Source organism: Branchiostoma belcheri, unplaced genomic scaffold (assembly GCF_001625305.1).
Source record: "Branchiostoma belcheri isolate BF01 breed outbred unplaced genomic scaffold, Haploidv18h27 scaffold61, whole genome shotgun sequence".
NCBI lineage: Eukaryota > Metazoa > Chordata > Leptocardii > Amphioxiformes > Branchiostomatidae > Branchiostoma > Branchiostoma belcheri.
In genome coordinates, this window is record NW_017804254.1 from 462,075 (window position 1) to 486,224 (window position 24,150).

The 24,150-nt window shown below is 42.2% G+C and overlaps 5 protein-coding genes across 5 annotated transcripts; 2 read left to right on the forward strand and 3 right to left on the reverse strand.

Annotated features, from left to right (window-relative positions):
• Positions 1 to 30: 30 nt before the first annotated feature.
• LOC109482909 (gastrula zinc finger protein XlCGF8.2DB-like) lies at positions 31 to 2,668 on the reverse strand. Its single transcript, XM_019785798.1, has 2 exons — positions 2,579 to 2,668; positions 31 to 1,592 (listed from the first exon to the last, which is right to left on the reverse strand). The coding sequence occupies exons 1-2, from the start codon at positions 2,605 to 2,607 to the stop codon at positions 569 to 571; spliced, it is 1,053 nt and encodes a 350-aa protein (XP_019641357.1). The 5' UTR covers positions 2,608 to 2,668; the 3' UTR covers positions 31 to 568.
• Positions 2,669 to 3,496: 828 nt separating this feature from the next.
• On the forward strand, positions 3,497 to 5,979 carry LOC109482937. Its single transcript, XM_019785836.1, has 2 exons — positions 3,497 to 3,794; positions 5,211 to 5,979. The coding sequence occupies exons 1-2, from the start codon at positions 3,585 to 3,587 to the stop codon at positions 5,682 to 5,684; spliced, it is 684 nt and encodes a 227-aa protein (XP_019641395.1). The 5' UTR covers positions 3,497 to 3,584; the 3' UTR covers positions 5,685 to 5,979.
• Positions 5,980 to 7,677: 1,698 nt separating this feature from the next.
• LOC109482963 (histone-lysine N-methyltransferase KMT5B-like) lies at positions 7,678 to 16,196 on the reverse strand. The gene is made up of 8 exons (XM_019785863.1): positions 16,024 to 16,196; positions 15,114 to 15,276; positions 14,195 to 14,363; positions 13,694 to 13,803; positions 10,929 to 11,095; positions 10,291 to 10,310; positions 9,868 to 10,004; positions 7,678 to 9,623 (listed from the first exon to the last, which is right to left on the reverse strand). The coding sequence occupies exons 2-8, from the start codon at positions 15,266 to 15,268 to the stop codon at positions 8,117 to 8,119; spliced, it is 2,265 nt and encodes a 754-aa protein (XP_019641422.1). The 5' UTR covers positions 15,269 to 15,276; positions 16,024 to 16,196; the 3' UTR covers positions 7,678 to 8,116.
• Positions 16,197 to 16,395: 199 nt separating this feature from the next.
• LOC109482919 (protein RTF2 homolog) lies at positions 16,396 to 19,427 on the forward strand. Its single transcript, XM_019785809.1, has 4 exons — positions 16,396 to 16,591; positions 17,244 to 17,481; positions 17,784 to 17,955; positions 18,316 to 19,427. The coding sequence occupies exons 1-4, from the start codon at positions 16,523 to 16,525 to the stop codon at positions 18,776 to 18,778; spliced, it is 942 nt and encodes a 313-aa protein (XP_019641368.1). The 5' UTR covers positions 16,396 to 16,522; the 3' UTR covers positions 18,779 to 19,427.
• On the reverse strand, positions 19,417 to 22,835 carry LOC109482970. Its single transcript, XM_019785870.1, has 4 exons — positions 22,724 to 22,835; positions 21,140 to 22,024; positions 20,611 to 20,793; positions 19,417 to 20,425 (listed from the first exon to the last, which is right to left on the reverse strand). The coding sequence occupies exons 1-4, from the start codon at positions 22,802 to 22,804 to the stop codon at positions 19,997 to 19,999; spliced, it is 1,578 nt and encodes a 525-aa protein (XP_019641429.1). The 5' UTR covers positions 22,805 to 22,835; the 3' UTR covers positions 19,417 to 19,996.
• Positions 22,836 to 24,150: the final 1,315 nt, after the last annotated feature.

Genomic DNA, 24,150 nt, shown 5'->3' on the forward strand with positions numbered 1-24,150 from the left:
ATGGTACAGTAATCAAAAAGCAATATGATCTTGAATACTAGTATTAATTTTGCACCATTGTTAGTGAGATTAATGTATGGTCAGTGTAGTTGTGCCATACTCAATTCATACTCCTAAAATAACCTTGCCTGTCCAAAAACAAACCATTTGCAAAGTTCATGTACACGTGACATTGTTTATGGTTCAGCTAAAAGCTCTACTACATAAGATTCTAGAATGTCTAAAATAAGTGCACAAAGCAGGTAAAAAGAATCTGCCCTATATACAAAGTAGTTCATGTACAATATGGGATCAATAATCATCAAACTAACCAATTATTTACATGGATATTTACTACAAAATGACAGTTCTTTCCAATGCTCACAAATCAAAATGTCCTCAGCAGATGGCAGTAATATGAAAATTAATGTGAGCTTACTTGGCCAAAGAATTATTTACATATCTTACCAATGCTCATAAAACCACTCCAGATTGCACCCTAATGCTAGGTATTAATAGAATTATATGTGACATTTACTATATGGCCAGTCATGAATTACCAGCACATGCAAAGAATACATCCTTTGTACTATTTCTCCTTCTTTATTCTAGCATCCTGTTTCCCTGAAGATGTGTCCTTCAGGTATCTGGCACCCTTGACACTTCTATGGGTTGCCATATGTCTCTCCATTGTGCCCTGTTGAGCTGCCCTGTAGCCACACACCAGGCAACGAAAAGGCCTCTCGCCTGTGTGGGTCCTCATGTGCCTGGTATAGGTGCTCTTGAGAGTCATCTTGTGGCCACATTCCCCACAAGTGTACGGCTTCTCACCAGTGTGGATTCTTGCGTGCTTGTTTATACTGGACTTGTCAGCTGCCCTGTAGTCGCACTCTGTGCATGCGAACGGTTTCTCGCCCGTGTGAGTCCTCGCGTGCACCTCCAAGTTACTCTTCCGAGTCGTCTTGAAGTCGCATTTTCCACACACAAAGGATTTCTCTCCGGTGTGGGTCTTCATGTGCCTGTTCATGCTGCCCTTGCGAGCCGCCATGTAGCCACATTCACCACACACGTAAGGTTTCTCCTCGGTATGGATCCTCATGTGTATGTCCATAGTGCACCTTACTGCCGAGCGATAGCCACACTCTCCGCAGGCAAATGGTTTCTCGCCAGTGTGAGTCCTCATGTGGAGGGTGAGCGTACTCTGACGGGCAGCCCTGTAACTACATTTCCCACAGGCGAAAGGCCTCTCACCAGTGTGGGTCCGCACGTGTCTATCCATTGCCTTCTTGTCCACCGCTCTGTACCCACATTCGTCACACATGTAGGGCTTCTCACCGGTGTGGATTTTCATGTGCCGACGCACGTTGGCCTTGTCGGCAGCTCGGTAGCCGCACTCTCCACACACGAAGAAGTTCTGAAGCGTGTGAGTGCGCATGTGTGCGTCCATGGTGCTGCGGACACCCGTGGTGTAGCCGCACTTGTCGCAGGTGTACGGCTCATTCACACAAGACATGATCTGCACAGGAGGCTGCTGTTGCTTCCTGGTAGAGAGCCGAGTCACTCTGCTGGAACCACTTGTACTTGGGTCACTGGTGGCTGATTCCATCATGTGCCTAGAAAACAAATCAATGCATTATTATATAAATGGTATTCTTCGAATCACATGATACATGTACTCATACATTCATGCTCTTGCTCTTGTGACTCCATTTTCATTTGATATAAACATTCAAGTCTCAAGAATATATCACAGGTATCTGTCTACATACAATATGCCCCCGTTATAAACAACATTAGTATCTACATGCACGTTTTGTATACATATCAAAAGTGCAACGATAGCAAAAGAAATGTCGGAAATGTTCTAGCACATCTCCTACTATGGCAACTAATCTCTAAGCAAATTCATGGGTCCTTACTTTCTGTCAGTGTTTTACCCCTGATTGAATTGTTACAAAGAGGGTAATACTCCTTAAATGTACAGTATGTTACAAAACCAGTTGTTGTCTAATATCTCGCCAGACGTGGTCGATCAGCGTAAAACATCTAACATCTGCTTGGAGATTAATGCTTCTAGTTCTATAGTAAGTGTGGAAGAAATACAACAAGTGTAACAGCGGGGGGGGGGGGTTATAGTGTGAACTGTTGCCCGGTTTTGACGTGAGTTCGACCCCCGGCCCGGAGTGTCTTTCTGCTTGTACTGTCCTAATTCTTCATACAGTGGGTTCGATCCCCAGCCCGGGGCCAGGAGTGCCTTTCTGCTTCTACTCTCCTAATAATTCTTACACAAGTACTGAGGTTAGTACCGCCCAGCATTGCTCTGAAGCATAACTGCCTGTGGTTACATTATGATTACCGGGGCTCCCATAATTGCTTTGTCTGGAAAACCCGGTAAACCCAGATAATTGACAAGGAAATGAAACTACTAGCTCAACCATTGAAACTTTCTGGAAAGCAAATGCCGAATACTACAATGTGAAAGACACCCTCCTTTTGTCATTATGGCAACAAAAACTCAGTCTATCCACCTACCTATTGCCTGGGTTCTCCTTTTTAGCGGAAATCTCGCAGTTTGTAAATCAAAACTCACGGTCTGTACAACAAGCCTTCTTCTGTTGACTCGTTCATCCAGGTCAGGGGTGAAAGGCTGAGTCAGAGGTCAAAGAGGAACATATTTGATGACCCACTTCATGTCGCAGAATGACACGAGAAACCAGATGGAATCAATATAAAGCTCTGTGGGTATACACAGTCTACTGTGACTATGACTCCGTGTCCTCTATCGTTTGTGAGTTTAGTTCTTCTAACACAACCCACAGTCCTTGTTCATTGAGAAACGGTGACGTTACATGTCATCTGCATGCTACCAACGAGCTCCTGGATGCTACTAGTCACTTGAAGTTCAGCACTTCAAATCATGTATGAAACAACGTGCCGTTTATTTCAAACTTCGAATCTCCAAGCAGATCATACGGTGGCAAGGCAGTATCTGTAGCAGGGGGGGGGGGGTATAGCCTTTATAGGCGCTACCAACTGACCCGGCCGATGGGTCTGGATTTTTTAGCCGAGTGGTTTAGGCGTCGGATTTTGAAGCTGGTAACCCCGACCCGGGACCACGGGTTTCTTTCTCAAGTTTCTACTGCACGCCTCCTGTTTCTTACATGGATCCATTGGCCAGAGGAGTGCGATGTCCATTAGCCGCCGTATGAACTGCTTGCAGATAACTGAAAGCGCAATATTCGGGTCCGGGAAAGTCATATGGCCATAACGCCACAATAAAAGGGGAAAAATTGTCATCGGATTTTTTTTATTTGTTTGCATGTGTCGAGTGTTGTGTTTGTTTGTTTGTTTGTTTGTTTGTTACGTAATAAGATTCCACGCGTCAAAAATTTTATCATAATAGCTTTTTACGGAGTCATGGTTTTTTCCATGGCTGGTCACGTGTCTTTGATACAGGGATTGTTTGTGATGGAACAAACGACTAACAATCAAGTTTGTTATTTAGGGGCATTTCGGCATTTCAACGTTCGAACTATTCTAGAACGTCGTTGATTCGCTTTATCGCTAAGTAAAGTGTTTGCTTTACCGGTATCCTAAAGTTGAAAATGGCATCTGAGTCCAGCATACCTCGCCCGATCGCGAGGAGAAACAGAAAGTCGCCTGTGGCGCGCGGGCTGCTGTATACCGAGCTTGGGTACTACAACACCTTGACCGAGAGGAGCTTGGCCGCAGTTCACGAGGTATGCCGTACAGACGGAGTTACGATCGAGGACATTATGGAAGGAAACTACCGCCGAAGCAGGGGAGTTACCAGGGTAAGACACTATCTTGGTGTTGTCATATTTTCTATCATTTATTATCTAATATCTAGGGCATTTAACATTTTGGAGTCTGAAGCCCCTGGGAGCATTCCGATTTCGGAGCGGTAAACTGTACGTGCTCGGACGAACTCTCCTAGCATATTATCTGTGTATTTGGCCAATTTCTAGCCGCTCGATCTCTCCGAAGCTGATAGAGGCAAACTCGGGCCTGAAGGAATCCCTCCGATTATTACCCAGTTTGTAATATATTGCAGTCATTGAAGGACAATGGGAATGAAATGATACTTAGCTTGTTGCCCCTTATTTCAATTCAACAGGTCCTTATTAATTATGCAAATGACCTCCATGTTAACATTATATATGCATAATGATGTTAACATTTAAGTAACTTACACATGTTGCAAGGTATAAAAGTCCCATCATTCACCATTAAGAAATCGCAGAATTTCCTATTTAATTCTGCAAATTAGGCAATTTTCTGCATAATTGGTATCTGTTGATGTTCCACCTACTGTAGATTTCATACGCTACATGTATGAAAGTACTATTATGTAAAATACTTAAATTACAGAAATTCCTAATTAGAAAATCTAATTTGGCAAATGAAGTCTTTATTTGCATAATTTGCATTTAATTATGTTCATCTCTCTAAAAGATACCTACATACAAAAATGATGAAAATATCTTATCCGCTTTCAACGATTTCGCCAGAAACTTCTCCTGCAGTTCCAGACCAAGCTGCTAGGGGGACAAAACATATACCACTTATTCCTGACAGGAAAAGCTATCTGTCACCACAAATCCGAGCCCATTGCATGTACAGGACAAACGATACACAAACCGGAAGTTTTGCTGCAGTACCAAGGTCAACCATCAGGATTTGACCTTGACCTTTGTCTTCCTACGACCTACCAACATACCAAATATCATCACAATCCATAAAGGCGTTCTGAAGTTATGCTGACTACATATGTGTGGAAACACACACAGACAGACGGACAGACAGGCGGACACACCATAAACAATACCTCCTTTTTTCATGGAGGTAATTTTTCATGAAGGTATCTACAAGACGTGCAGAATGGGCTGGCAACAGATGCACGTTGGGATGCCAGCTTAGATGCCTTACACATCCAGTTAAACTGCATTTTGACGGAGAAGCAATATTAATACTCAGTACTGCTGGTGGCACAGCGCTGTTCAAAGTCAATTGTAAATGTTTGAGATATTTTTCTATGCAATAATCAGTTTTACATATTCTGTAGAACTCAGCTTAATTACCCATATCAACAGAGGAACTATGGAAGAAAGTTTAAATGTACATAACTGAAAGCCTCGTCCTAATATTTTACACATCATATTGATGGTTACAGTGATAATAAATGATGGCTCTTTCTTTTCAATAAATAGGCAGCTGTCGAGGAGACACGAGCAATTCTAAACACTAACAACGGTGACCCCAATTTGCCCCGCTGGAAACTCGATAAGGAGAAGACGAACAGTCCAAAGAATGGAGAAATGGTCCTGGAGTCTGGTGAACAGGCAGAGAGAGACGTCGCCCTGGAGTCTGGTGAACAGGCAGAGAGAGACGTCGCCCTGGAGTCTGGTGAACAGGCAGAGCTAGAGAGAGACGTCGCCCTGGAGTCTGGTGAACAGGCAGAGCTAGAGAGAGACGTCGCCCTGGAGTCTGGTGAACAGGCAGAGAGAGACGTCGCCCTGGAGTCTGGTGAACAGGCAGAGAGAGACGTCGCCCTGGAGTCGGCTGACCGGGGTGCCAAGACAAACAAGCCCGTGTACCGTAGAATTGGGCGTTGGTTTGCGGCCATTGGACGACGCCTTAGAAACATTTGTAAATGTTGTTATCGCCCGGAAACGGCGGACTGACTATTAGTTAAAATAATAAATAGTATAATAAAAATAGTATCATTAGCTGAATATAGTTACAACTTACTAGTTATTTACGAAGAAACTTACAGACAAACAACGTAAGACACCAACTGTGAACTGTACAGAATACTGTTGGTAGAAACTGTATGCCATACATGTATTACTAGTAGATTCAGATGTAACACCGTTATGTTGAGGCACATGCAAATATCGTTCTCGTTCGTGTTACTTGAGCTTAATGCGTTGTTCTGATGACGACGGCTGTTAACGTAAATAATACTGTGATCATGTTGAAGAATAACCGAGTCGTGTAATTAATGTGTCACTATGATTGTATGTATACATGCACATGTACGTATGCGGCTACTCCGAGGATATGAATGCCAGTCCCAGCATGAAGTTACCTGGGATATAATCTACTTTGTGTATATTCTACAACAAAGCCCACCCTCCAATCCCCTAGTACTCCACCAGTCCACATTTTCATGGTGTGTGAATCAAATCTGCGTCTCTGACCACTATCAACGTCATATCATAACTCAAGCATACGCTATATAACCAACGCAATTTGTTTAATTCAAATGACAGCAACTTAATTGTAATTTGACGCTGATGAAGTATTGATGGACCAAGTACCCTGGTGACTAGTATGCTACCATTCCTATGGTGATGAGCTACTTCATCCAAAGATGGGAACATAACACAGTAAAAGATACAGTACATGTATTTTTTTATTTACATTTTTACAATTTCTGACAAAACTAGTATACAGTACTTCAACACAGGAGTGTCAGCGATTTCCAAGAGATTGCAGCAGACAAGAAGGTCGCACTGACCACCTGACAGAAATCAGTCAAAACAGACAGGCTGATAACATTATTTTGTTGGGTACCTTACTACATTGGCACCCCCTGATTCAAATAATTACATTAAAATACTATGTACATATCTATGGACAAACCAATGAACAATTTCTATGATCAACAAATATGCACCGTTTTGGAGAAAGGCTTTTCACTTAAAAACATCAAACTAATGCTACTGTTACTGATATAATGCTCAAGACATAAATTGCTATGGGAGTTTACTTTTGCCTAAAACACTATCCCTGTTCATATCCCTGTGACCCTGTCCCTTTTCTTTCATCTGGAAAATAACAGGATATTTAGAACTTCGCAAGATGATCATAAGATGTTTCTTTTTTTGTCTGGACTAGTTAGTATTTTATACCAAACATTTGTGGAGAACATCCACATTGAGCACTTGACAGCTACAAGCTTCCTACAGTACAACATAGCAACAGCTTCCTTTACATGTATTCATACACTTTATATTTACACTGTCTAAAATGCACCTTTAAGATGTTGATTACAATAACTATAGCTGAAAATAACAGCCAAAAAGAAAAGCTGAGCTTGTGATGCTGACTGAGTATAAACAAATCTGCACGATCTGTATTCAAAAGGAAACTAGCTTTTTAAGTAGGAACATGGTTTGATACATGGTAACATGCTTCTGTTGGGGAATGGTTCGTATCTCTTAACAAGTTAGGCCTAGTAAAAAAATGGTGTGTTTCCTGTTTCGGTCCTGAAAAAAATATGGGTCAATAGGTAGGGATTATCTTTTTCTCCCCTTTCTTTTTTTTATTAGACTTTGGCGACCTCTAGTGAGCCAACTTACACAATACAGTAAAATTTGCATGAGGCCTCTCTATATTTTCAATGTCAGTGTTGGAAAACCGATTGTACGTTTCATCACTCGTGTCAGATCATGGGGCTAGAAAAATGCAGGGACCTCCCTAAACAATGGAGCAGTGGAGCTCCTCCACCCAGTCCTTATCTCAGCTCCACCCTGTTAATTTTCAAAACTAGTGTTTTTACACCCTTTTCCAGGGTTCTTTGGTCAAATTTACCGATATTTCGCACCCTCCTCCATTCTGTCCTAAATTTCTGGGGAGATCCCTGAAATGTATGTCCCTTGCAAGGGTTCACCCCCCAAAAAAGGGCTAGGGTCGGCAGTTGTTTCTAGGCTCAGTCGGGAAACAGGAAACAAAACATTTGTTTTCCTAGGCCTTACAGAATAAGGAGGTATTAAAAATTCAGTCTGGTGTTTTGAGTTAACGGAGAGTTCTATAAAGCTTGTCTGTTCCAACTTTGTGAAACTTCTGTGCATGCTTCAACTTTGTAAACCTTTTGTGTCCCAACTTTTTATGCCTTTTGTGTTCTAACTTTTTAAACCTTATGTATTCAAACTTTACTTCAAATATTGAACTACTGTTGCACATTCAAGAGCCAATTTGACAGAAAACATTCACATAGACTAGAGTCACTAGACACACATTGAGATATGTATATACAAGCTATACATTGAACTGTGACTGGATGGGTTGTTTGCACGATACACTAGCCAATAATTTACCAGGTTGCTACTCAAGGGCCACTCTTTCCGTTCACTTCTCGGTTTCTGGATGCCAAATCGATATCAATGGAGTCGTTGCCGACAATCAGTCGCAGTTTCTTGGCCCTACTAGCGACACACTCCTCGGAGCAGCACTCACTTCCACCACTACACTTCCTCCTCCGGGTAGTAAATCCTGGCCCTTGACCTGTGACCCCTGAACTGTCCCTGAACTTTGACCCTCGACCCCTAGTAGCCCCTGAACTGTCTTTGAACTCTTGGTCCCTGGATGCTTCCGAAATGTGATTATAATCTACTCTAGTGACCCCTGAACTATCCTTGAACTCTACCCCATGACCTAAACTGTTCCTGTCTCTGCCATAGAATTGTGAGGGTGCCAGACCTAGCTCCGTGATACCTGGGGGGTTTCCGCCATTCTGTTCCACTTGGAACTCCCCATTTGGCCGACAAAGCTTGATTTTCAGCTTAGGACGGCCAGTGGCAGAGGTATTTGCACTTGGCTTAGTGTTGCTTGTGCCTGGACCTGTAGCATCGGACGTTCTGCCTCTATCAGACACTTCACTCTCAGCCCCACAAATAGCCTCTGTCCTTCCAATGATTTCTGGGTAGTTTCGATTGCGTAGTCTGATGGTTACTTTAGGTAGCTTCCCGTTCTCTGTAATCAACTGGGAATCGTACTTAGTTCTGTTAGGTGAAAATTTCCTGCCATTCACGTCTGTACCATTCCTCCTGGCTTCCCGTCTCCTCCTTCTCCTCTCCTTAGCAGCTCTTTTCTTCATCTTCTCCACAGCAGCTGCTGACAAGTCTGTAGCACAGCTGTGGTCTTCTGGGACAAAGTCTTCACAGTCGGAACTTGAGCTTTTCTGATCTGCTTGTGACGTCTTAGTGGCTAAGTCTGTCTCCTTCTGAGGTATCAAGGAAGTGTCTGTAATCAGCTGTCCCCTGTCTGTAATCACTTCCATGTTTTCATCCTTGTGAGTTCTCAACTTTGGAGGGGACACAGAGCGTTTCCTCCCGACCTGTCTCTTCCTAGATGCCGCAGGCATAGACATAACTCTACTGAGGACACCTTCTTTACCAGTAGCAGCATCCAGCTTGTCAGGCACTGAGGAATTGCCTACTGCGGACAGCCTCCTTCGTGTTGTCCTCCTTCCCCTTTCCCTCAAACTGAGAGAAGTCAGGTTTATTGAACCGTTCATTTTTTCTGGGAGGACGCTTCTCGTCAAGACTACCTTGGCTTCTGGAATCTTGATCCCCTGTGCTTCTAGAAGTTCACGGTCGTACTTTGTTATCTTGTATGGTCCGCTCGTGTTTACATCAATGCTGCCGCCCAAGGCCCTTCTTGAACTCAACTTAGAGTTCCTTGTGGAGGCTTTGTCACTCATGTTGCAGGTAGCTGAAGCACTGCTGCCTTTGCGGAGACGTTGTATTCTTTTGTCGGTTTCCCGTAGCCCGTACTTGGTGTTGTGGACTTTTTCCTTGTTCCCTTCTTTGGAAGCAAAAGCTCCTGTCCCTCTCCTGGGTAACAAAGTTAAATTTTTGTTACTATAAGTACTTATCCAAAAAAGAAAAAAAGAAAAAAGAAAAACTAAGAAACACCTTCCAACAGGCAATGTATATTCTCTATTTACCATACTTAGTAGTGCCATCATCTTTGACAAAGAGATAAGAATGTAACATGCATACATACAAGACAATTACCACATTTCAATTCACCTTTCTAAAGCAGAAATGCATAAATGTATTTTATCGTAAGTCTCACCTTTCACAGGTCTCACACTCGCAGTAAGAGTTGTCGTCACCAAAGAAACTCTCTCCGTAGTAACACGTGATCTCCTCCCCGGCCTCGATGTCTCTCAGGACCTTCACACACGCCGTGTCACGACCGGTGGACACAAACTGGGAAAAAAAGAGAACAACTGTCCTGATAAAGTAATAAAGTAGATGTGATTGGCTTAATTGTGGTGAACAAGATGAGGAACACATGTATTGTTGATCATGTCCACATCATGGTTGCCATCAACCTACTTTGAACTGTTTTAATTTTCTTATGAATGATTCTGCATACCGGTAAATCAAACTCCTACTAGTATATATAACAAGGTTTTTTTTCATATTACTCCAAGTACTTTTCATGCTTTTCAGGACACTCTGATGGTAAGTGAGTATGTTTGGAATTACTTACCTTACAATTTGATCTGCAATCTGCAAAATGAAAGAAAATTTGTCAAAATTGGTGGTACCAGTCAAAATAACTAATCTGCTGATCGATATTATTTTGTGTACTTGAATTTAAGTATCATAATGTAATATCAAGTGACTATGCATGTTGCAAGTACAGCCTTAGTTTATATACTATATTACTACAACAAATCAGGCCTCGAAATTAACTTTTCTTCCTATTGTCTCAGCACTGTCACAAAAATAAATTTCAATTGTCCCAAAGTGAGGATGAACTGTCCCAACCTGTTTTTTTTAGAAGTACATGTACTGTAAGACTTCAACTTGAAGTCAACTTTATATAGCTTATGTTCACTCCCAGGTGCACCATTGCAGAGTAGACTGGAAATTTGGGGGAATTTTCTGGATCCAAACAAAAGCCGGGACGTGTGCCTGATAAACAAAAGAAGGGCTGACATTCTGATGTTATTTCTCTATTGTCCCAAAAATGTCCCAAAGTGTCTTTTTAGTTGTCCCAGCCTAAATTTTAGTGGTCAGCGGCCATTGGACCACCTTTAATTTCAAGCCCTGCTACTACAGCAAATATTACACCACTATCACATAATAACATGAATATTCCGTGAACATGACAATGTCATGTACCGTGGTTGATGAAGGCAGCCGGTCCCAGCCACAGCTGTGCACAGTTCTTGCGTGTGGAGAACATGACGCTGAAGTCGTTCACCCCCGGCTGCAGCAGCTGGTTCTCCTCCTCTGCCGTTATCTCCGCAATACAGCCAACCAGCATGGGGATCTTCTCATTCTTAGTCCTGGGATCACAGAAACAGAAACGTCATCAGTTTGTTTGTTTGTTTGTTTTATTAGCATCTCCATTAGGTTGATTTGGTCATTTAATTTGATTGACATTTGACTTGTGTATGCATGAATTTACATCTGTTCTCTAGCATACGGTAAATCGTTTACAGCAGCTGCAAAATGAGCAAATATTGGAAAATGATACTTATGTAGAATGCCAAAATCAATTCCAAAGGTAAAGAAGGAAATGTGAAGAAATGAAAATGAGTCTATTATTCACCACTCTGTGTAATTATTTGTTCAACATTCATGAAAATGTAGATTTTATAATGAAGGGAACTTCGAGAAATCTTGTTTCTTGAAGTTTTCCTTCATAAGACATCACCACTCTGAAGAATATACCATCTGTGCAGAAACTGTTTAGCTTTAAGGTGGTCCAGAAGGATAGCTGAGGCATATTTAGAAATACTACGAACTCTATCTGATATGGTAGTCTTTTGGGTCTATTTTTATAATTTTCTTTCGTCTTGTCACTATGACCACATTTTGGCCGCCAAATTGACCGCCAAATTGTGCATTTTTTTCACGCTCCAGCCAGGCCCCAGTGGGGGTGTGCACATTATTTTTAAAAGCTACTCCGCCGCTCGACCAATCAGGCTCGCTGGTCATTACGTAAACTGAGAGCTTCACTTTCATAATTTTTGGGAAGGGAAAAGACACTGGAAAAGAGAGTTTTACTGAGCGTTTGATGTCAGTTGTTTGCAAAACGTTTTGGGTAAAAACCTGCCAAATGCAAAGAATAATAATTTTCTGAAAACACAAGCCGTTTCCATTGTTTATCACACTTCGTATCGGCAAAATGTTGTCAAGTTGCAACATACAACCAGAGATATGCAGCCACACAAATCACCAAAAACGCCAGAAATAATCTGACAACTTCCTATATAAAAACATTCGACTGCCAAAATAAACGAAGCTGTCTGCTTTGAGCCACAAGTTAGATCTTGGTTTAGTTATGAGCGGCCTGGCGGACCGGGTCACTGCATGCATAAAGAGCCGCGCTTGCTAGTTCATACTCTGTACTCGGCCGTCATTATGCGGCGTTATCCTTTGTGTTCTTTCATGATTTTCACAGACAACTCATTAAGTAATTTTCTACCGAATAAAAACGCGTGTCTACCTGTGCACTGTCTTATTATTCTGAGTTTGTATCGACTGCAACACGTTTGTAACTACTAAACGTTAACGTTACGTTCTAGTGAACAGACATGATAAGAACGACTAGTAATTTTTATAAAATCTACGTTTTTATTAAAAAATACGATACTTACAAACTTCAGCAGAATTTTTACATAATCTTACGGTAACTGCTAACAATAATCTTTTACGATTTACAGCATACAGCAAATAGTAGCCGCTTACAAAAAAAATCAGTTCCAACAGATATTTACAGAGATAGTCCGTACTTTTCAGATAGAACATAGAACGTCGTGCGTGAAAATTATTTCCACAAGTCTAGGACAACGTGCAACGTTAATTCACATAATCAACAAAATTATACTCGCTCATAATCCCATACCACGTCCGGGCAAGCTTTTTTTCCAGGGCTATCTACTCCGGTATCGCGCGATAACTTTTCAGTGTTGTGATCTTGCTGATCGTCAATCTCCTCTGGGGGTAGGCCTAAAAAACAAGTCCGTAACTCCAGAATACCCCTGCAGATTTGCTCCAATAAGGTCTCAGAATAGTCCATAAACCTTCATCTGCAAATCTACGTAGGATACGGCCGTGAAAAAGATCGTCTACCGGCCCAAATGCTGGCGCAAAGCGCACAGCTTTCTCCGCTCGTAAACAAGCCACGCCATCCGCCATTTTGGGTGAGTCACGTGACCCCTACTCGCGCGAAATCTTAGCGTTCTTTTTGGCTGTTCTTTTTACTGGACATATCCCCGGCCTGTTTTTCCAAATAGCGCCGCAGTAAGCTAAATACAGCGTGCTGACAGGCCAATGACCCATTTTTCGGTGGGAGGGATGGGCGCCCTTGGAATGGCGCAAAAAATTGGCGATTTCGGCTTCTTTCGGGCTTCAAAATGGACATTATGTAACCCCTACGACATATACAGCATTTTAAGAATGAAACTGTGGAAAAAATGTTCATGGAAAGAGACAAAAAGGTGGTATTTTTTGAAAGATAAGCTTATACGAGGAAATCGTATGCGAGGCCGACACACTGCGCCGCTTTATATGTTGGGGAGGGGTGCTGGCGCATGGCACTGTTGACATTTACGAAAAAAAATTCATAAAAAATCAACACTTTGAGATATTAAAAAATGCTCGCATACGTTTGTTCCTATTACTAGTGTGTGCCTTTCAACAAAATATGGTGAATAAAAACCAAAGCGCTGGCCAGAAAAATCGATTTTTCTAAAAAGGGGGCGTGGCTCATAACTCGAGATGACGTCATGATTACGTCATCAAAATTTGCATAAATTATCATCTTGCACTAAGGTACTCACACAAAAAAAATCAATGACCATAGGTAATCCTAAGTAGTATTTTTAGGATGTCCCCAAAGTCCTCAGCCACCCTTCCATACCACCTTAAGAACTCACCAAGCCTTGGTGGCCAGAATCTTAGCTCCATGCTTTTCCAAGGAGTACCTGTCACAGGGGACTACCTCAAACCCAGCATCAGGATGGAACATGTGCAGGTAACGGACAACCTGGGAACAAGGTAAGATTGTGAAAGTCTTAACAACACATGCATTGACAAACATGGTGAACATTATCATGGAAGTTCATCTGTGTTGGTAGTAATCATAGTACGATGCTGAACTTTATTCCAACACAATAGTACACAAGGATCAAATTTTCAATGACTATTGTCGCCTTCATCAGGATAAGTAATGACCAATCACTTCCGAATGTTATCTGAGAGAGTTACGGACAAATGTGCCATTCACACGAGACTTTATGGATATGTGACGTCAGCAACTGCTCCAATGTGCCAGGCCGTGGTGAAAATTAATGATTGTCGGAAAACTACAACCTCTAAACAGTAAAAAGAGAGGACACTATGCTACTTAGTGTACAGATGCCCATACTGTGACTTACATGTGATTTGAATATCTTCTTCTGGTGCTGAGTCTTGTGCTGAAGGTACTTCCAGATCCACTCCCCCTGGGTCAGGTCTGTGAAGGCCTTCTCCGTGTTCCCAGACTTCCGCATGTTCTCCAGAATCTGTTTGTGGTCCTCACTCTTTCCCGGACGCACTGGGCGAAACCTTATGTGTACAAAGAAAATCTTACTATGAGTAAAAACCAGATGATGGATCAGCATGACAGATTTAAAAAACCAGGCGCTATATAAACTCCACAGCCCACATCGCTTTGTTTACAACTGCCTTTTAGAGACAAAGTATTCTTTTGTAAGATAATGGTACGAATAACTAGATGTTAAAATTTGCATATAAGATAACAAGGAGAGGGCAAAAGTACTACACTTAAATCTAGTTGTATAAATACATGCACTTACCGTCTGTACAAGGGTGTAGGGCTACAGATAGTAAGAGAAGTGTTGGAGTGCATAGGTAAGGAAGAGAGATGACAAGATAACTAAGAAGTAACAGTCAAGGGAACAAAGTCTAAGATACATAGTAGTGGCTATCATTAGTCAGAAAGAGGCTGTGCAAGTGTGAGAATACAAGGTCAGATTGGTAATGTTTTTCATTGAAATACAAGTTCTTCTATTTCAACCAATGTACGATTAAAACATGTACAACGTAAAACTTGCATGACAACAATTATATTTTCCATGTTGGAAAACCAATTCGATAACATTTCATCACTCAGGTGTCAGATCATGGAGCTAGTAAAGGTTGATCAGCTCGAAATATTTATGTTCCTTGCAGGGGTCTGCCCCCCAAAAAAGGCTTGGGTCAGCAGTTTTTTCTAGGGTTGATTGGGAAACAGGAAACACAACATTTTTTCCTAGGCCTAATGGAGAGCCCAATAAAACAAACAAACAAACAAACCTTGTGTTCATTTTGTGAGTCATGAAGCCCAGGTAGGGGTCCAGGACTATGGAGGTCGCCAGGTCGTCGTTCTCGCACAGTTCCCGCGATGACATCCCCGTGGACGGCGCCGTGCGTGGTGGTGGAACATGCTGGCTTTCCTCCTCCACTACCATTGGTCAACCTTAAGAAAATAAATAAACAAATGAATAAGACCTATCAAATAGTAAAAAAGACTACTACATGTATTACCATTACAATTTTTAAAATAAAAATTATATCATTTTCACCTGTCTACCCTCTTTTGCATGAAATGCAACATGAAAAGCCGGTGATAGTTTGTTGATTTGCCTATCAATAATTTGCATGTCTTCAAATAATTTGCATTCATATAAATATTATAATGTAAACAAAAACAGCGATCGCTTGTATGGTTGCACGCACCAAAACAAAAATATTTTGCACTGTTTCAGGATAATTTTGTTTCTTTGGCAGTTCCACAAAGAATTCTCACCCTTTCTGTGATTTAGTTGCAACTGTTTCTATAGACTATGTTATTCAATAAATCGTTGCTGAATGAAGCAGACAAAAAAACTACGCCCCCCTCCCCACAGACCATTTAGACACATCGACGGTTCAAAGGTTACACGGCCTGACTACACAAAATTTTCCGCCCGCCCAAACCTGATGAAATTATGTCACAGCAAACAAATTCAAATCATCACGCAGAAGTCATCGAGACTAAAGAAAGAAAAAGGAAAGGAGCCAAACAGGAGGTACAAAAACTTGCGAAATCAATACTGACGGGGAATCAATTCAAAGCGTTGTAAAAATTTTATGGGATGAAATTTTTTTGTCTTGTGACAGGAGATATGAACGATCGGGTTCATCGGTGCCGCCGTAAAACTGATCCTACCGGTTCTAGACTCACCTTGGTCGGAAAAAATCTCCCCAGAACGTCAGAAAGAAACCCCTTGTAACGATCAAACGCGGCGGCGGTTGGTGTTTTTGAGGTTTTCCTGGTAGAATCCGCCCATAAATGCAGACAATCTCTTCAAATGTTACAAATTTTCGAGGGCGAAAATGGCGACGGCGGATCACACCCGGAAAACATGGCGGTACTTCCGCTTGTAGAAAATAACTCTAGAATTATTCTCCACAAGCTCTTATCACATCATCGTATCTGTCTGCATAAATATGTCCACTAATGTTCAAGTATTCTTTTGCAAAAAAATCTGACAATTTTGTCTCTATTTTCGGAAAATGTTTAATTCTGATATTCAGCGTACTGATATCAATTGAGTCGGTGCTGTATGATTTTGGTCACATGACCAACCCGACTAGTTGCACCAGAAGCTGGGACAGGAAAGTCTGGAAAATTCCAGTCAGTTTTCTTCTAAATTACCTCGAGAATTTGAACCAAAAACAACATGGGATGTGACGGAGGAACAATCCCAAAGAGGGATGAGCTCGTCAGGATGAAGAAAAAGCCAGAACAGGTTCGTTTTTCAGTTAAATGACGTCTAAGTTGATTTGAAACGTCTCAGAAAAGGAAGTTGCCCCCCTCCCCCCAGATGAGATGGCGCAGAATGTGTTGGAAAATACACAGTTATGTCACACAAGGGCAACTAAGGCAAAAAGAGGCAAACCATACATTTTGTTCGTGCCAGTTGGTTTCTAGGGACAGTCAGTTTCCTTTTGTGGTGTAACATGATTGTGCCAAGTTGAATAAACTGGCAAAATTTTTTGATATGCTGGCACAGGCAGTGCAAAATCGTCAAAAACCTTGCAGCCATAATCATGAACCTACACACGCAATAAGCACACGACAAAAATATTATGTGGTATGTCAGGTTTAGGGTCTTGCAGTGGTTCTAGCTTCTGACACACCCCTAGAAAAGTCTTCATCTACTTTGATGAAACGTGAAACTCACATCTGAAAAGTCACATCTAGTGGGCTGCTCGCTAAAATGTCTGGTTCAATAACTTTCAACTGTCTGCCTTCAGAGTTATTGCATGATATTGACCTGTCAGTATGTTTATCTGTCATACTATATCTGACATCTGTTTAAGGCAAATCTTGAGACATAATTGGCATGTATTTCTTTCACTTCTGCTTCCCTTCTAACATCCAGTCTCTCCACATTACAGAAAGACAAGGATGCAGACATGGTGGCCAAATGGCAGCACTGTGCCCTCAGCCAGGAGCCGCTGCGACCGCCCATCATGGCCTGCGAGATGGGTCGTCTCTACAACAAGGAGGCCCTTCTGGAAGCCCTGCTGGACAAGTCAGGAAACCCCAACATTCAGCACATCCGTGGGCTGAAGGATGTGAAAGAGCTGCAGCTGACAGAGAACCCAGCACGGAAGGACAACAAGGCAGACAACGGTATAGAGGATTTGTACACAATATAGGACAAGGGTTAAGTTACATGTGCAAGAGCACATTAAACTTACACGCAGCAGCTGAGTTTTTATTTGACTTGTCTGTATCTGCATCTGTATAGCCGGTATCACTGCCAGTGGAGTTTAACAGCTTCCCACAGCACGGCAGCAGCTTGCTATATTACACCAAACAACCTCTTATGCCCAACAAGTTTGTTTCAAATTAAAGAGAAACATTGTGAATATAAGAGACTATAATACAACAGCTGCTATCTTGCCTGAACATGTATCTCCTTTTTTTTTCAGGTGATGCATATGCCGACCATCAGGCAGCAAAGTACATCTGCCCAGTTGTGGGTCTGGAGATGAGCGGGCGGTACCAGTTCTGTTTCCTGTGGGGCTGTGGCTGTGCGTTCTCGGAACGAGCACTGAAGGAAGTCCAGAGCAAGACTTGTCACAAATGCGGGGCTGCCTTCGGGTATGTACCAACATAATGGTGGCCCAAGGCGGTCATTTCAAGTAGTACTAGTAGTTTTATGTCAGTACCCTTACAAAATTCCTGACTCCTAAAACTGTAGCAGACAGTGTAGTAGCTTTTTATATGCCTCAGTGTTAAAAGATGCAACGCCCTGTATTGGCAGGGCGAAAATGGGATATAACAGAAGAGCATTTGGACAGGAAAGAGAAGTATAGTACTATGTATAGTAGTGAAATTGGTAAAAATTGTGCAAGAAACTGTCATTGTTCTTTTCTTCTACTTTCAAGTATGCTGTACTCTTCCATGTACTGCATTCCATTTCAGTAAGTCCTCTAATTTTCCTATTTTTTCCCTTCTCAGTCCAGGGGACGTGGTGACCTTGAACCCAGCTGATGACGACATTCCCAGGGCAAAGGAGCTCATGGAGCAGCGTAGGCTGAAGGCCAAAGCCGACAAGAAAGCCAAAAAACAGAAGAGAGCTGCCCCAGAGACTGTATCCAAGGCACCGGCAGAGGCCTCATCCAGCAGTGGCAGTTCCTCACCAGATGGACCACCGTCCAGCAAACTGACCAACGGAGCATCGTCCAGTTCCGCAGACGGACCTCCCCCCAGTAAGCTGACCAAACTGACCAATGGTGCATCGTCTTCCCGAGTGGACAAATCCAGAGTAGGCTCCAAACCGAACGGTGCTCACAAAGGGAAGGCGTCGAGTATTTACAACGATCCTAACAGGAGTGAAGTGTTCAAGTCCTTGTTCACCTCCCATCATAATGCCAAGGAGAGGGTGGTCCACTGTGCCAGCTGGGTCAACAAGAGTATCTAGGACTTTGGTGACTGCAAGGGACTTTATTTTCTTCAAAATGTTCCAGCTGCATGTTTTGAAAACAAGAAGATGGAAGTGTAAATAAATCAGGACTAGTATGTATGATAGATTAGGGGGCAGGGGAATGTAAAGAGATAATACAGTACTTGGAGTCTCACTGAATAAACCACACTTGCACAACTTTAAGAAACACATAGTAGACATACTTTTAATGTATTGTACACATGTACGTGTATTGCAATGAAATTAGTTGACATGACACAACCTTTTTATTCTGCTCAATTTTGAGCAAATAAACTGATGATGCCAGTGTACATGCTCATTTTGTCTTTTGCCATGAAAAATATAATTCATCTGGATGTGTTTCATTCACTTTCTGTTTTTTTGCATATCTAAGCGAGATCTTTGCATATGTTCAACAAAACAAAATGTAGCTGTAAGTTATTACATTCCAGAGCATGACAATGAAGTTTAAAGTTACGTCTGTGCAATTTTACACAACATTGTCTACAGGTGATAGTCAACATTTTGTTTGTAAATGATATAGGCCTCTTTATTAGTTTCTGATATGTAAAATAATCCTGGACAAAATATTTTGTATGTACATAAGTCGCACCTTGTATGATGGTGTAATACAATAAAAACTGTACATGTATAAACTACAATGTATCAGACTCACTCTAAAAAGTCTTTGACTCCAAAATCATTCACATTAGGGTTTGGTTAAGAGCAGACTACTCATGATTCCTTAAAAACTTATCTTCTTCCATGGCTTCAAATTATGTTATACAATCAGATTTTCAAATGTTTATCTTCAATCAACACAGTTCTGCTCCTCCAGTAAATGTGTCCAGGAAACATACATACAAGAGAAAGCTGCAGTCCTCAGTAATTTGGTATAGTGTAAATTTAAGAGACATTGTACTTTTACTTTGATGTTGACAGGTAAGGTATACGATATAAAACTGCCCAGAGCTATACTGAGTTCAAAATGTTGGAAATACCAAAGTGCTTTTGAATTTCAGAGTTTTCAGTAGGAGCCTTAACAATTCTATAAAATATATATATATAAGGTGTACATGTACAGATACACGATATCCAACACCGCACAAGAAACAAGCCCACTTTGGGAACAGGTGCATCACCTATTCCAAAGGGGCAGTGCACCAACCAGTGTGATGCCCACCAAGTTGTCCTAAACATCAGAGGGACATTCCATTAGGGCTCACACTGGTAGGTGCACAGAAATGGGGGCAGCCACTGGTATATCCCCGACAACTGGATGCCAGTTGCCATGCAAGCTCTGACATTACAGAGAACAGGTCTTCCACCTTGTATGTTAGCTGATGAAAGAGTTGTTTTCTGCACCATCAGAGGTTGCCAGTGTGGCTGCCCCTGTGGGCTTTTTTCCAAGAGCTTACCCAGATTTTGTCTGGCATCAATCATTGCTGTGACAAGACTGGGTAAACCCATGAGAAGAAGCCAGAAGGGGCAGCCAAGTAACAGGTTTACAGTGCATGGTGTACGGTTGCTGATGCTACAATGTGTCTTCCAGGTGACAGTCTGCATTGCTGTTCTTCTGGTGGCCCTTACACCATTGTGTTTTCCTTTGTGGCACTGCGAAGCATTGTGTTCCAGTACACACACCTGTTCACATACAATACATTATTCAGATACGTAACTGCAAACATGTTAATCTTCAAGTTCACTAGAAAAGAAGTATGAAATGCAGCAATTCAAATGGAGAAAAATGCACCCGATATCATCTACATACATTTTTCTATATCTTCATTTGCAACTGCATGTTATCTATATCAGCATTATATTCTCACCTCACTTGTGTCACTGCATATGGGGCTGCGTTCCCTGCTGTCACCACGTTCACCAATCAGAGGGCAGCTTGGGGAACGTGCACGGTGTGTGGGACCGTAGAAAAGGTCGTACCTCGACAGCCTCTTCACCACCACAGCTTTGTGCTCAGGATTACTGTTTTGCCACTTGGCCACCATTGGAACCTGTGTAACAGGCAGGATGAACATACAGTAAAACCTACGGCCTGGATGTAGCTAATAGAGACCTCTTGTGACTTTGCAAAAAACTGCAGAAAATAGATGCAGGGAAGCATACATGCATGATACACAGCAGTCAAAAATAGAGTGCATATTTTACATTGAAAAAAGGATACTCTATCTCTTCCAAAGAACAGACGAAAACATGCCCACAGCTAAGTAGTGCTCTTAATCTTTCTCACCTACTTTGCCATATGTAAATTGTAATAAAACTTTTTTTTTCCTTTTTTCTTTCAGCATTCAACTAAGCAAACTTTTCTTGACAGTATAAAATGGTGCCAAATAAAGTTACCTCAAAGGGATCCAGGAGAGAGAACACCTCCTCAGTACCACTTCCTGACTGTTGGTCCACCTCAAACAGGTCCAAAGGGTACTGTTGAGTCACTTCAAGCAGATAGCAATAGGATGCTTCCTCTGCACTACAGTCTGACTGTTCGTCGGGCACTTCTGAAGGATCCCCCTCTCTATTGCGGTCTGGCTGCTGGCCATTTGGTGCACTGGATATGTGGTGAGCCAGTCTCTCCTCCATGTTGTCACCGTCAGGACCACCAATGTAGTGTCCCAGCCCATCAGACATCCAGTCTTCCTCTTCTGAATAGTATATTGAACCAGCCTGACTTCTTGTCAAGCACTGCCATGCTTCAGTTCCAGGGTCATCACGCAAAACTGGCTTCTCTTGACCCATGAATCCCTCCAAGTCAACTTTGTTGAAAGGCAACAAGCCAGCACCTTTGGTGCGGAAACCCGTGGTGTTCTGTTCAATATTGCCCAACAGAACCCCTTCACTTGGGATGCCAATCTCAGGAATATCTGCATCACTGATGTGCTTAGCTACTGTTTCACCGGTTGTCTCGCTACACTGGTAGGTGCAACTCATCCGATTGTGACCTGTACCTGGGTCACATTGCAAAACAAGTCCTTCAACATCCAGTTCCCTGTCCAGTTCATCAGCTACCTCAGTCTTGTACTCTGGAAGACTTGCTAGAAATTTCTCCAAGATGAAGTAAGGGCCAAAACCATCATCAACATTACATTCCAGCTCAGACATCCACTCTTGTGTCAGGGGGACTGTCACAGTTGTGTGGCTGTTGAGGCCAGTGTTCTCCATGAAAAGCTCTTCGTCCTCACTATCTGAGAAATAGAGCGAGTCTTCTTCGTTGATCTGTAGTCCATCAACCTGAAAGAACAAGAATGATGGTACAGTACAGTTTATCCCTATTTTTTAAAGCACAACCTAGGAAACTGTGTTTTAATAGTTTTTTTCGATCTACTCTGTGTATTTTAAACGTTGTCAAATATTGGCTCAATTCATATTTTTTGAACTTTTAACATGTCATGCCAATATGAATAAAGCTGAATCAATCAATCAATCAACTACTACAAATGCATGGTGGTGGCACCATAAAACTTTCAGAACATTGGATACCTTCCCAGGAAACACGAGAAAGCTAATGTTGCTTGCTTTAGTTAACGCTACCTACAAAGCAGCATTTCTGGCTTTTCACTGACATTGTTGACGCGATCAATATATGATCGTGGATATGTTATTTCTTGCACCTCTGTTTAGCAACTGAGTTGGTCAAATCGGGAGTCGCGACTTGCTCTATCGGTATACTGACGTTCTTGCTTGTATACAGTCCAAACATTTAGTCGTTGACAATGTTTTGCTTGAACAATTTGGCCATCGATCATTCAAAGTCCGTTTAATACCACAGATATTTTGTAAAACTTAGGTTACTCTCTCTGTATATACTATATGATGTGATCGTGATGTTTTGGCCTAAATATCCGTGGGTATTGAGGCAGTTTTTACATGTCTGTGCCGGTAAAATCACCTTACAAAACGTCCGTCATCAGCACACGGTATTAAACTCACCAGTAATAGGTGCTGAAGACCTTCATTTCGCGTAAACGGCTCGTTTTTCAAGGTCAAGTTTGGGAGCGTGAAGTTCGCCATCTTTCCTCCACGGACTTTCGAACGCATGTGACCTCAGCTGACGGGGAGGTAAACAAAGTCGTCGTCATGGGAACCAGTAACAGCCAATGAGAGGCGAGTCGTTCATGACGATAGGTACCAATCCACTGTTCCGATACAATATCATAAATTTTATTGACCAATCAGTGGTCGTTTGATATACATGCATCGGTTACGGGTACTCACCGTCACCCTGCTTTGGGTGGCGGACAGGGAGTGGCGCCCCTGCCCATTGAGGAGCTGCAGACCACAACATATATACCACAACATATATATACATTTACATATACATTTTCATTATACATTTGCGACCACCCCATCAAAAACCCCTACCCCCACCGTGCTGGAGCCCTCAAACTAGTGAGGTTAGCGCGAAAAGGGAAGAAGAAGAAGAGTCGGACCACTCCTTTCAGTTTGGAACAGACTTGAGTGAACATCATATTTTGATATCAGTAAGACGTGACATTTTATCCGCGTGCGCATCGAGTGTTTTCCACGTCAGGTAAAAGGAAATAGCGCACAATGTGGCCTAATCAGAAAAAACACCGTATCAGGTGTAGGGTGAATCAAAAATACGATAATGGCATGGACACAGAGTCACAGACACATGGTATTTTGACACAAGTTAAGTATGAAGAACCAATGAAAGTATAACTTATACTATAAGGTAAACTTCACGTGGTATAGGTAAGTAGGTTTGTATTTTCTGTCAAAACATCGGGAAATATGGGTGATTATACTCTCGTAAACCAAGAGCACACATGTACACTGTAAATGAATGAAGACCTTTATTGTACATTTGTGTTCTACAGAAATGCAGTCTGCGGAGAACGCCGTTAGCATGCGTGAAGCGAGAAGAAAAAGACCAAGTTCACGACCAGAATACAAACTGCGTGCTGTGGCGGGGTCACACCTGGGCCTTTCAGCGGTCGGTAAACCTCCCCCACAGCCGCCCGGACCATTGTCATGCAATGTTCCGCCTTTTATACGCACCTTCACAAACAGATTCCATCGGAATTCTGCCGCAAAAAGTGGATTCCAGAGGTTTTCCACGGTTGTCATGGGAACGTAGGTGCCGGACAAGGGCGAGCAGAATTCAGGGGGAGATCATAAGTGACATTAGGGAGGAGTCGGAGCGCCGAACTTATTTTGAAGCCGTAAACAATATCTCAATGAATATTTTAACGGTACCCTCAGTGAAGAAGAACTTTTAGACAAAAGACCTGTTACATCTGGAAACCTTAGATTAGGCGCATAGGATCAAGAACTTCATACAACTTTGAAAAAAATTCTTTATTTGAAGGAAATGTTACCAGTGCGGGATTGCT

Excerpts from the sequence above, each read along its gene's own strand:
- LOC109482909 (XM_019785798.1), bottom strand. The coding sequence starts at position 2,607 with ATGAACGAGTCAACAGAAGAAGGCTTGTT. Across the intron at positions 1,593-2,578 it reads TCAACAGAAGAAGGCTTGTT|GCACATGATGGAATCAGCCA; the intron begins GTACAGACCGTG and ends TTTGTTTTCTAG.
- LOC109482937 (XM_019785836.1), top strand. The coding sequence starts at position 3,585 with ATGGCATCTGAGTCCAGCATACCTCGCCCGATCGCGAGGAGAAACAGA. Across the intron at positions 3,795-5,210 it reads GAAGCAGGGGAGTTACCAGG|GCAGCTGTCGAGGAGACACG; the intron begins GTAAGACACTAT and ends TTCAATAAATAG.
- LOC109482963 (XM_019785863.1), bottom strand. The coding sequence starts at position 15,268 with ATGGTAGTGGAGGAGGAAAGCCAGCATGTTCCACCACCACGCACGGCG. Across the intron at positions 10,311-10,928 it reads GGCTGCCTTCATCAACCACG|ATTGCAGATCAAATTGTAAG; the intron begins GTACATGACATT and ends TTCATTTTGCAG. Across the intron at positions 10,005-10,290 it reads ATTGCAGATCAAATTGTAAG|TTTGTGTCCACCGGTCGTGA; the intron begins GTAAGTAATTCC and ends TTTTTTTCCCAG.
- LOC109482919 (XM_019785809.1), top strand. The coding sequence starts at position 16,523 with ATGGGATGTGACGGAGGAACAATCCCAAAGAGGGATGAGCTCGTCAGG. Across the intron at positions 16,592-17,243 it reads TGAAGAAAAAGCCAGAACAG|AAAGACAAGGATGCAGACAT; the intron begins GTTCGTTTTTCA and ends TCCACATTACAG. Across the intron at positions 17,482-17,783 it reads GGACAACAAGGCAGACAACG|GTGATGCATATGCCGACCAT; the intron begins GTATAGAGGATT and ends TTTTTTTTTCAG.
- LOC109482970 (XM_019785870.1), bottom strand. The coding sequence starts at position 22,804 with ATGGCGAACTTCACGCTCCCAAACTTGACCTTGAAAAACGAGCCGTTT. Across the intron at positions 20,794-21,139 it reads CTCTCCTGGATCCCTTTGAG|GTTCCAATGGTGGCCAAGTG; the intron begins GTAACTTTATTT and ends CCTGTTACACAG. Across the intron at positions 20,426-20,610 it reads TATGCAGTGACACAAGTGAG|GTGTGTGTACTGGAACACAA; the intron begins GTGAGAATATAA and ends GTATGTGAACAG.